Genomic DNA, 13,036 nt, shown 5'->3' with positions numbered 1-13,036 from the left:
CCATTCCTTATGGACGGGCGTCCATTAGAGTAGAGACGTCCGTCCATTCCTAATGGACGGGCGTGGATTAGAGTAGGAACGCCCGTCCATTCCTTATGGACGGGTGTCCATTCTAGATTTTTTTTAAATTTTTATTTTTTTTTCCATACTTAAAGGACGGTCGTCCATTCCTTATGGACGAGCATCCATTCCAGATTTTTTTTAAAATTTTTATATTTTAAAAAAAAATTAATAACGTTAAATGCTTGAATGGTCTAAGTCAGGAGACACGTAGGCCGGTACAAAATTTCGATGTAAAAACCCCGGTGTCTGTAGCATTGTTGATGGTCTAAGTCAGGAGACACGCAGGTCGGTATAAAATTTCTGTGTAAAAACCCCGGTATCTGTAACATTGTTGATATCTTGATGGTCCAATGTATGAAATTTTAGAATCTCAAGCAAAATGTGTCGATGAATCGTTAGGAACTTAGAGAAAAGAAGATAATAGAGAGGAGATAAAAACCGTCGGATAATAGGATAAATTTCAAGATCCGGATAAGGATAAAAAGACGGCTTAACTCATGACGTATAACCATTTGTGTGACTTTGTAGTGTGTAAAGACGCAACAACAGAACCGCCGCAGCTACTTACACAGGAGTATGACAGGATGCCTGCGGTCCCTCCCTATAATTACAAGTTTACTTCTTCCATTTTCCTCGTGGCAGAGTCTACGATAAACTGGGAAGCATGGAAAATCCCTCAAAAAAACTGAAACACGAAGGACGTCCTGAACCAGAAAACGAGCACAATATCATGGTCTCCGCTCTGAAGCGCATAATCGCAGGCGACACTGGTGATGATCAGGGTGCTACCTCTTCATTTCCTTCAACTGGTACTACTGCTGGTGGGAGCAAGGATGAGCAACTAGTCCACACAACCATATCTCTGCCTGCAGTTGCTGAAACGTGTCAGCAATGCAAAATTGAGGGCTGTCTTGGATGCAACTTTTTCTCCGATGAAAGAAATGAACAGGACGACCCAAAGGAGAAGAAGAAGTACAGGGGAGTTAGGCAGAGGCCATCGGGTAAATGGGCAGCTGAGATTTGGAACCCGGTCGGAGCAGAACGTGTATGGCTTGGCACTTTCGAGACGGACGAGGCTGCTGCCAGAGCCTATGATGAGGGAGCCATTAAATTCCGACACTTACGGGGACTTAAAGCTAAGCTTAATTTTCCAATCTCAGACTATAATATAAATCAAATCGTGGAACGTGAACAAATCGATATAAATGCAGCTGAACGCCATACAGGAAACGATGAACAACGCACAGATGATGTAGATATATAGCAATAGATAGATATCTTCATAGAAATTAAATTAGATGTGAGAGTTGATCCATGAATTCTTTCTTAACAGAGTTTTCGAAATTACTCCATTAATATTTTATGTAAAGAAAGAAGGGATGAGATAGAGTAAATGAAAATGTAAATTCTATCAAAATAATAAAAAATTTATCTTCAATTTAAGTTGTTGTAGCTCAAATTTTTTACTTAATTACTTAATACTATATTACCTTGTGTAATTGATAGGCACATGCCAGGTTAGTATTTTTTTTTTAATTAAATACCCATTCAAAATATTTTTTTTCAAGATTATTATCACCGTCTCCAATTCTAATGGCTGTCAAATCTTCATCCAAATAAATTACTGAAGAGGCTGTTGAATGGGATTTTATTAGTATTGGTTTGTTATTTTGTTAGAATTTTATAATGTCTAATGCCATTTAAGAGCTTGAATTAAATAAATTCTCGCGGATGGTATTTAGATTTTAATTATTTGAGCCCGTTAGAAGGGAGATGGCCAAGAATAGGCAAATTCAGAAATATCCAAAATTTGAAAGATAGTATTGAAAGAAATAAGAGTTTGAAATTTGGGAAAGAAACAGTCTACATGTAACAAAGTATTTAAAACAACAATCTAAATCTAAGTGATCACTTCTATTGGTGTATGAGAGAACTCTGAATTCAGAAATTCATGAAACCTCTATTTGTTTTTTTATCATCTTTTTTTTATTCTTTTACTATCATACTATTAATGATAGTTAAGGTTTTCATTTCTTATTCTTCCTTTTTTGTAAATTTGGTAGATCTCCACGTATTTCTCTTTCATCTTCATCTCTTTCTTATCTCTCTACGGTTTCTTTTTTCCTTTAAAAGTTTTCCTCTCCAACTTTTTCATATGAGTAATGTTACATTTATACCATTTTTTTATACCAGTTTTATTACATCATGATGTGACATATGTTGTAACCACACAAATTCTATTATAATATTAAAAATTAAAAATAATTAAAAATTTATATAATTGTGGTATATGTCACGTCATGATGTAATAAAAATTGTGTAAAAGATTGATATAAGTGTAGCATTAGTCTTTTCATATTTCTTCTTTTTCAGTCTCACCCTTCCTCCCATTCTTTTTGTCTTCTTCTTCTTCCTCTCTCCTACTGAGAAGAGATTAATTTTTTTTTCTTTGTTATATATATATATATATTGGAAAGGAGGTTCACTACTGTTAGGGTTTGACAAATTTCTAGTGAATGTAAAGGGCTTAATATTTGTTATTTTTAGAAGATGATGTAGGATTTATTTCATGTAAAGAAAGTTGACTTTTTGTTAGACATTTATTATTTTTAAAACCATAATTACATTATCAACTTCTTAGAAATAATTTTATTTGAAAAACTAAGAGATACAAACTTTCATACATAAATCAATGTGTATATAGATGAGTATATGTAAAAAGTAAACTCGATAAATACTAAATCAATGTGGTAGCAACAGAACTAGAAAAACTATTTACGGGCTAAAATGTAATGTTCAATGGATAAGGGTGGCCAAAGAGAATTAGAAAGTTAAATTTAATACCATAATGTGGTATATATTTTATATAAAGAAAGTTGACTTTTATTGGACATTTATTTTATTTTAGAAATATTTTTCTTTGAGTGTGGATTGTAAATTAATGGACCATCTACAAAATTATATAATAAATCAAATATTGTGTCAATTTTTTCTTAATTTAAAAAAATAATTAGGATAAATTTGTAAAGTAATTAATATTCTTCAAAAACCTCATACATATTCTTTAAAAATTCTCAAATTTAAATGTCTTAAAGTTTCTAATGTGCAAGCTAAAGGTCAACGACTGGTAGTTGGCTTTGATTTCATAGTTTGTGAAGTTAGCAACATGTTGTTAACTTTTAATCTCGTATGCTATAAATTTAAAACCGTCTACATCAAAGATTAACTATATATATATAACTCATGTAAGGTTGATGATGGACTCATTTAAAGACATGAACATCTTATGAGTAATCACTCCATTAGTTTAGTGTAAATCTTATTTTCATTATGCAACTATGTAATTAATTTCTGTAACATTTTATCTGCAATTATCTTTTGCTATTTTATAATTTTGATCAATTTATCTACAATTTAAATATGAAGTTATTTCTCACCCCTTCTTCACTTCTTTCAAAAAAAAAAATTTAGGCCTCAATCCGTTTTCATAATTGAGCTTTTGGAGAAACTAATTAGCGTTTAATTATAAGCCAAGATAGAGAACCAATGGTGACTAATTCTACCTATGTAAACATTTGTCCTGTCATGTCAACTCAAAAGCAAAAAAAGTGTTACGTACGTCGAAGTATTTCTACCTTAAAGCCTAGTTCTTCTTTCAATTTCTCGAAATTAATTTACAACCAATTTACAATAAAAACACTTAACAAATAGTTCAGTTTCTTTTCTACCGCTTGATATATGTTAATAAGCTTTTTTTTTTCTTTAATTTATTCTGTAATTTTTTTTTCTTAATTTCCCTCTCTTTCTAATGTTGTTATTGGTTAACCTTTTGGAAGTGATCCAAGAACGTTCTTGGATGACTTCAAAAAGGGTGAAATATATATATATATCAACTTTGTATTTAATTGCATATGAGATTTTACAAAGAGGATTTGTTTACTTTTTAGTGTTTTCTAAAGAAACACATGTTTTCTAGGTAATACTTTCCAACCTTGATCGAATTAATAATTTGTAAAATGACATGGTATCACCAAATTAGATCCAAAATCATTTTGGAAATGCAAATATTTAGATATAATCTTGAAAATTAAGTATAACAATTCTCGTTAATGTGAAATGAAAATCAAATGAAAAGCATCATAGGTAAGTAGCATGGTGCCTTACTCCTATATCACGTATGAATGATATGAATAACATATATAAAGTAGGGCTTTGCAAATATAAAATTTTAATTAATGCTTATATAAGTATTGACACATTCTTGAACACTCTTTATTATAAACTGAAAAAGCATACATAAGAAAATTCCATTTTGCAATATTATAATTTTTTATATCTTCCAATTTGGTGGATGATCAGGAACTGTGTACCCTAAAACACAAGATTAATTAGTTAATTTACATTTCAATTGATCAAATTAAAATAAAATTTAAGGTTTAAAGTGTAGGGTTTTTGAACAAAAATTTTATTCTTACTTCCACATTTGAAGCCTAGTTGAATTGCTTTGTCACAATAGGAGTAACAAAATTGCAAGCACAACGGATGTTAAATTTGTTCACTGCGCTACAACACTTGCGGCGGATTCAAATTAGGATTTTCAACGAACTTGGAGCATTGTTTTCTAAGGTCGGAAATATTTCCTCCACATAGTGTTTGTTGCGAGACCCCAAGATGAGGGAGCATCAAGATTGCCACCACCATTGACACCGTTGTCGCCATGGCTAAACCTTGAGTGTTTACCATCACCATTTCTTGTTTATACACTATTGCTAAATCTTTGCTAGTGTTCTTGCATATAAATATAAAAATTAAATTATTGAAATTAAATGTAAAGAGTTAATATTAGTTTATGTAAATAAGGTTAATTTAGAATGAAAAAAATAATGCTTTTAATTGATTAATTAAAAAAGAGGTTAAAGTCTTTTGGAAAGTATATAAATGAGCCTTATCTTGTAATTAATTTATTTTTCCATATTTAGTATATAAATAAATTTTTTAATAATAATAATAATAATGGAAAGTAGTTCTAATTCACACAATTAGAGCCTAACTTATATTTTAACTATAAAAAAACCTTTTATTAAAAACTCTCGAATAAGGGTACTTAATATTTTTCAATAATAACATATGCACTTCATAATAAGTGACCTTACTTGAAAGGGCGTGTACAACCCATACAAACTCGAAAATCTGACACGGACCAAGTCGATCTAAGCAGGTTGGTTCAATTTTGTAAGAGTGTTCAAATTACATCAGTACAAAAACAATAATATTAGAGGTACAAAAAAATTTACAAAGATTTCTTGTACAAAGTGATGTGGCAGAGGAGTGAATACAAAAAGTCAAATTCATCATATCCACTCATCCATTCATCTCTTGTCACATCATTTTGTACAAGAAATCTTCGTACATTTTTGTGTACGTCTAGCATTACCCGTACAAAAAAGAGAAATCAAATTTTTTGTGGTTCGATTCAAAACAAAATCGATCCCGAGCCCGAACACCCAATAATTTGGGTTACAAAGTAAATGAATAAATTGTAAATTTTTTTGCCAAAATAATTGATATGGGTTTTTTGAGAATTAGTAGCCCATCAAGGGTTTGACAATAATTGATATGGGTTTTATGAGAATTAGTAGCCCTCGCGCCAAAAATGTTGCTCACAACAGAGATAAACTAAATACTTTAAATTATCTGGGTCTTCTAAAGATTTGTTACTATCATCCAACATTAAAGTACAAAAAATTACATGTATCGTTTTAATAATATAATCTTATTTTTATTCTCATTAATACGGTGCAATATATATATCTTAACGTTTATTATAAACTTTGTATCGTGTTAGGTAGAACAAGGAACACTTTGGTATATCGTATTATCTTGTTTAGTACTATATGACATTTATTATATCATATAACACTAATATAACGAAACATAATAGGGTGTTCAATGTACTACTAATTTCATATACTTTTTCCTCATTCGATTACTATTGTTTTTTCAATAGTGTTGTAGCTTGATTTAACACTCCAAAACGTCAATTATTGTTGGTGGACAACTTCATTTTTGCTGCTTTGGCACTTCCCTGGGACCATTACGAATCAAGAAATTTTCCTTCTACTTGAGAGCTTGTTGGTAGATTGAAGAAGTGTACAAAAAATACTCCAATTTTTGTAAGTAACTAAGAAGACAAAGCTATCCATTGTGGAGACTTAAAAGGAAAAAAACGATGATATATATATCTTGATGGTCCAATGTATGAAATTTTAGAATCTCAAGCAAAATGTGTCGATGAATCTTTAGGAACTTAGATAAAAGAAGATAACAAAGAGGAGATAAAAACCGTCGGATAGTAGGACAAATTTAAAGAGCCAGAAAAGAATAAAAAAGACGGCTTAATTCATGATATATGACCACTTGTGTGACTTTGTAGTGCGTAAAGACGCAACAACAGAACCGCCGCAGCTACTTACACACGATGCCTCCGGTCCCTCCCTATAATTACAAGTTTACTTCTTCCATTTTCCTTGTGGCAGATTCAACGATAAACTGGGAAGCATGGAAAATCCCTCAAAAAAACTGAAACACGAAGGACGTCCTGAACCAGAAAACGAGCACAATATCATGGTCTCCGCTCTGAAGCGCATAATCGCAGGCGACACTGGTGATGATCAAGGTGCTACCTCTTCATTTCCTTCAACTGGTACTACAACTGGTGAGAGCAAGGATGAGCAACTAGTCCACACAACCATATCTCTGCCTGCAGTTGCTGAAACGTGTCAGCAATGCAAAATTGAGGGCTGTCTTGGATGCAACTTTTTCTCCGATGAAAGAAATGAACAGGACGACCAAAAGGAGAAGAAGAAGTACAGGGGAGTTAGGCAGAGGCCATCGGGTAAATGGGCAGCTGAGATTTGGAACCCGGTCGGAGCAGAACGTGTGTGGCTTGGCACTTTCGAGACGGACGAGGCTGCTGCCAGAGCCTATGATGAAGCAGCCATTAAATTCCGACACTTACGGGGACTTAAAGCTAAGCTTAATTTTCCAATCTCAGACTATAATATAAATCAAATCGTCGAATGTGAACAAATCGATATAAATGCAGCTGAACGCCATACAGAAAACGATGAACAACGCACAGATGATGTAGATATATAGCAATAGAGAGATATCTTCATAGAAATTAAATGAGATGTGAGAGTTGATCCATGAATTCTTTCTTAACAGAGTTTGACAGGGTTAACTCTTTTGTATTTGAATTCTCCATTTGTCAAATTTAAATGTTAAGAAGTTCATTTAAGTTGTACATTATGGAAGATCAAGATCGCAATTTCTTGATAGTTTGCCTTAGTTGAAGAGTTTCAAATTTTTTTGCCGGGAAGACATCTTGGAAATTCAACGAAGACTATTTGAAACTCCATGGGCGCGCGATAAATAAAACGGAGTCAATAGTATGACCCTAATTATCTGAAAATTTTTGTTATGTAATGAGACCTCAATTTGAAGGGATTATTCATTAACTCAATACAATAAAGCAAAACTTCAATTGAAATTTTAGGGTAACTTTTTTTTTTTTTTAATCACAGAGGTATTTGGGTTAGCTTACGCATACCTCAACTAATCTTTCAGGATTCTGAAACTACTGATCGGATAAAAGCCCAAGTGACCACTCTTATTAGTGTCTGAGGGAACTTAAACTCTAGAGTTCATAGAATCTCCTTTTACTTTTTTACCATCAGGTCACCCAATGATGGTTATTTTAGGATAACTTTTAAAGCCACTGTATTTTCATAAAATACCATCCAAATGCTAATTATAGTTGTATTATACAAATCAGTCTTGTTTTTTTCAACAATTATTCAAACACCACCATTGTGTTAAGATTGGTATGTCCATTATTGTTATGGAAAAAATTGTCATTTCCATTATGTACACTCATTTCCATCAATTATTAAAGAAAATGAGACGCTATTAACATTAGGGATAGTGTTTGATCAATTGTTGAAAAGATTGGCATGGCCCCGTACTTAGCATTTGAGTAATACTTTCAGAAAAACCCAATGAGAGTTTTTTAAATTACTCCATTAATGTTTTATGTAAAGAAAGAAGGGATGAGATGGAGTAAATGAAAATGTAAATGTAAATTCTATCAAAATAATAAAAAATTTATCTTCAATTTAAGTTGTTGTAGCTCAAATTTTTTACCTAATAATATATTACTAAATACTATATTACCTTGTGTAATTGATAGGCACATGCCAGGTTAGTATTTTTTAATTAAATACCCCTTCAAACTTTTTTTTTTTTTTTTTTTTTTTCAAGATTAGTGTCACCGTCTCCAATTCTAATGACTGTCAAATCTTCATCCAAATAAATTACTGAAGAGGCTGTTGAATGGGATTTTATTAGTATTGGTTTGTTATTTTCTTAGGATTTTATAACGTCTAATCTCATCTAAGAGCTTGAATTAAATAAATTCTTGAGGATGGTATTTAGATTTTAATTATTTGAGCCCGTTAGAAGGGATTTTATAACGTCTAATCTCATCTAAGAGCTTGAATTAAATAAATTCTCGAGGACGATATTTAGATTTTAATTATTTGAGCCCGTTAGAAAGGAGATGGCCAGGAATTTAGGCAAATTCAGAAATATTCAAAATTTGAAAGATAGTATTGAAAGAAATAAGAGTTTGAAATTTGGGAAAGAAACAGTCCACATGTAACAAGGTATCTAAAACAACAATCTTAGTGATCACTTCTATTGATGCTCAAGAGAACTCGAATTTAGAAGTTTATGAAATCTCTTTTTATTTTTTTATCGTCATACTATTAATGATAGTTAAGGTTTTCAGTTTTTATTCTTCTTTTTTGTAAATTTAGCAGATCTACACATATTTCTCTTCCATCTTCGTCTCTTTCTTATCTCTCTACGGTTCAGTCTTTTTCCCTTTAAAAGTTTTCCTCTCCAACTTTTTCATATTTCTTCTTTTTCAGTCTTCACCCTTCCTCCAATTCTTTTTATCTTCTTCTTCTTCGTCTCTCCAATTGAAAAGAGATTAATTTTTTTCCTTTGTTATATATATATGTTGGAAAGGAGGTTCACTACTGTTAATTAAATTAGATCCAAAATCATTTTGGAAATGCAAATATTTAGATATAATCTTGAAAATCAAGTATAACAGTTCTCGTTAATGTGAAATGAAAAGCATCATAGGTAAGTAGCATGGTGCCTTACTCCTATATCACATATGAATGATATGAATAACATATATAAAATTTAATTAAATATATAAATTAAGAATTTTTATATTTTTAATCGAGTTTGAATAATATATATATATATATATCTATATCAAATATCCAAAATATCCAAGAAATTATATTTAATTAATGGTGTAGGGCTTTGCAAATATAAAATTTTAATTAATGCTTATATAAGTATTGACACATCCTTGAACACTCTTTATTATAAACTGAAAAAGCATACATAAGAAAATTACATTTTGCAATATTATCATTTTTTATATCTTCCAATTTGGTGGATGATCAGGAACTGTGTAGCCTGAAACACAAGATTAATTAGTTAATTTACATTTCAATTGATCAAATTAAAATAAAATTTAAGGTTTAAAGTTTAGGGTTTTTGAACAAAATTTTTATTCTTACTTCCACATTTGAAGCCTGGTTGAATTGTGAGACCACATTTTCTTGCTACAATAACCGCATTCGTCATGTTAACCAGCTTTGTCACAATAGGAGTAACAAAATTGCAAGCACAATGGATGTTAAATTTGTTCACTGCGCTACAACACTTGCGGCGGATTCAAATTAGGATTTTCAACGAACTTGGAGCATTGTTTTCTAAGGTCGGAAATATTTCCTCCACATAGTGTTTGTTGCGAGACCCCAAGATGAGGGAGCATCAAGATTGCCACCACCATTGACACCGTTGTCGCCATGGCTAAACCTTGAGTGTTTACCATCACCATTTCTTGTTTATACACTATTGCTAAATCTTTGCTAGTGTTCTTGCATATAAATATAAAAATGAAATTATTGAAATTAAATGTAAAGAGTTAATATTAGTTTATGTAAATAAGGTTAATTTAGAATTAAAAAATTAATGCTTTTAATTGATTAATTAAAAAAGAGGTTAAAGTCTTTTGGAAAGTATATAAATGAGCCTTATCTTGTAATTAATTTATTTTTCCATATTTAGTATATAAATAAATTTTTTAATAATAATAATAATAATGGAAAGTAGTTGTAATTCACACAATTAGAGCCTAACTTATATTTTAACCATAAAAAAACTTTTTATTAAAAACTCTCGAATAAGGGTACTTAATATTTTTCAATAATAACATATGCACTTCATAATAAGTGATCTTACTTGAAAGGGTGTGTACAACCCATACAAACTCGAAAATCTGACACGAACCAAATCGATCTAAGCAGGTTGGCTCAATTTTGTAAGTGTTCAAATTACATAAGTACAAAAACAATAATACTAGAGATACAAAAAAATTTACAAAGATTTCTTGTACAAAATGATGTGACAGAGGAGTGAATACAAAAAGTCAAATTCATTATATCCATTCATCCGTTCATCTCTTGTCACATCACTTTGTACAAGAAATCTTTATAAATTTTTGTGTACGTCTACCATTACCGTACAAAAAAGAGAAATTGAATTTTTTGTGGTTCGATTCAAAACAAAATCGATCCTGAGCCCAAACACCCAATAATTTGGGTTACAAGGTAAATGAATAAATTGTAAATTTTTTTGCCAAAATAATTGATATGGGTTTTATGAGAATTAGTAGCCCATCAAGGGTTTGAAAATAATTGATATGGGCTCCGTTTGGTTCACAATTTTATGTTTTTGGGAAATTTTTTTTGAAAAAAGTTAAAAAAAAGTTGAATTGAGCGGGTATTACGATGTAGGATTTATAAATTGATAAAATACCCCCTATATTTGTTTTTTTACAAAACACCCCTTATAATAAAACATTAAAAGTTAATAAAAATACCCCCAATCCACCCTCAAATACGGACAGCGGGCCACCACCACCGGAGGGTGGCCGGAGTCGCCGTAACAAAAACATTAAAAATATTTAGGGGTATTTAATTAAATTAACAAATTTAGGGGATTTAAAAAATGTTGAATAAAGTTGAATAATATTGTAAGTTTTTTGGTATTTTACTGTTTAACTTTTTTGGGAATACTAAAAATAGTATTCCCAAAATCCAACCAAACGAAGCCATGGGTTTTATGAGCATTAGTAGCCCTCGCGCCAAAAATGTTGCTCACAGCAAAGATAGAACTAAATACTTCAAATTATCTGGGTCTTCTAAAGATTTATTACTATCATCCAACATTAAAGTACAAAAAATTACATATATCATTTTAGTAATATAATCTTATTTTTATTCTCATTAATACAGTGCAATATTATATATCTTAACATTTAATATAAACTTTGTATCGTGTTATCATATTATCTTTGTTTAGTACTATATAACATTTATTATATCATATAACACTAACATAACGAAACATAATAGGGTGTTCAATGTACTACTAATTTCATATACTTTTCCCTCATTTGATTACTATTGTTTTTTAAATAGTGTTGTAGCCTGATTTAACACTCCAAAAAGTCAAGGATTAATAAGAATAATGTACTATTAAATCCAAAATTAAAAGGGTTTATTATTAAAGCATTTGTTTTTTTAGATTATACAAAAATATCAATTATCGCATAATTTTTGTCGTATAAGTGACCGTGTGAGAATGAGAATTAGGATAATGAGGCCCAAATATAAGAGCCCATAAGTTGGGAAGAGGAGAGGCTTAACATGGGTAAGCCCAATCAAGGCCCAAATGGGTAACCACAATCCGTAAAAGGCTCAAACTCAAATCAAGATGCAAAATCTATTATTGGATACACAATGCTGTAAAACTCCGAAATTTTGGTTTTGGATGATAAAAAATAAGTCTTTCTATAATTCTAATTATTATTATAGAATTGGAAATTTTACCTTTTAGGGTTTAGGGTTTAGGATTTAACCTAATGGTCTTGACATGCATAATTTATGTAGGTTCAGTCTTTATTAATTACCCCTTTTTTATTAATTTTGTTTGGTTTTTTGCTTTAACCAATTTGTTTTTGTTCTAGTGTTCCTAGATTTGACCACACTCCTCTATTTTCCTCCTATTTTATATTATATTATTTTGAATTTGTCCCTTCTAAAATTAATTTCTTCGGGTGGCCAGGGCAATACCATAATTTTAACATTTTGGATTATGATATTATTTAATACATTTTTAGATTAAATACCTATTTCGATCTCCTTGGATGTTGAGTTATGTAAATGTATCAAATTGCCCTTGCAAATTCCAATTAAAAGGGTCTCTTTTGATATTATTTTAATTATAAAGGCCACAATTGTGTTTTTAATTTTGTTAAGGTAAACTCGCCCCATCAATTTGTTTAAAATCAAAACTCCATCTTTTCCACTTCTCCAATTGTAATATCAAAGTCCCAAATCAGTATTAAACAAACTCCACTAATCCGTCAAATCAAATCATTAATATATATATTATTAAACCTCAGGTGTGTCCAGTCAAAACCCCACAGAAGCAAGTAATGAAAGCAGATAATGAAGGGTTCCCGAAAAACCAAAATCCAAGTAAAAGCAGTAGTTGATGGGACTCAGGCTGCAGAGTCGGCTAAAAGTGATTCAGTGGGTAGACAATCAATGAGCATTTCCCAAAGCTCACATTTGTTAATATTGCTACTGTTTTTACATAATTTGATAGGGGTTCAGGTATGCAAAATCAAGCTACCTACGCTTAATAATGTTTTGTTAATAATTGCACTGAGTTTTGTGTTTTGGTATTGGTAATCAACCAGCCTATCAGCTAACTCCATGGTGGTAGTAGGAAATGAAACGGAGGAGAATCATCT

The 13,036-nt window shown here is 31.0% G+C and overlaps 1 protein-coding gene across 1 annotated transcript; it reads left to right on the top strand.

The window, feature by feature from the left end:
- The first annotated feature begins 727 nt into the window (after window positions 1-727).
- Window positions 728-7,221, top strand: LOC116112440. Its single transcript, XM_031398583.1, has 3 exons — window positions 728-1,315; window positions 1,570-1,580; window positions 6,600-7,221. Exons 1-3 carry the CDS (start codon window positions 728-730, stop codon window positions 7,219-7,221), a joined length of 1,221 nt encoding a protein of 406 aa, XP_031254443.1.
- The last annotated feature ends 5,815 nt before the right edge of the window (window positions 7,222-13,036 follow it).

The sequence above is a fragment of the Pistacia vera genome, unplaced genomic scaffold, assembly GCF_008641045.1.
Source record: "Pistacia vera cultivar Batoury unplaced genomic scaffold, PisVer_v2 Contig661, whole genome shotgun sequence".
NCBI classification, from domain to species: Eukaryota; Viridiplantae; Streptophyta; class Magnoliopsida; order Sapindales; family Anacardiaceae; genus Pistacia; species Pistacia vera.
Note: the sequence above shows the minus strand (reverse complement) of the source record. Positions and strands in the feature narration are given on the sequence as shown.

What these genes read in the sequence shown, in the direction of transcription:
- LOC116112440 (XM_031398583.1), top strand. Translation starts at nt 728, where the DNA reads ATGGAAAATCCCTCAAAAAAACTGAAACACGAAGGACGTCCTGAACCA.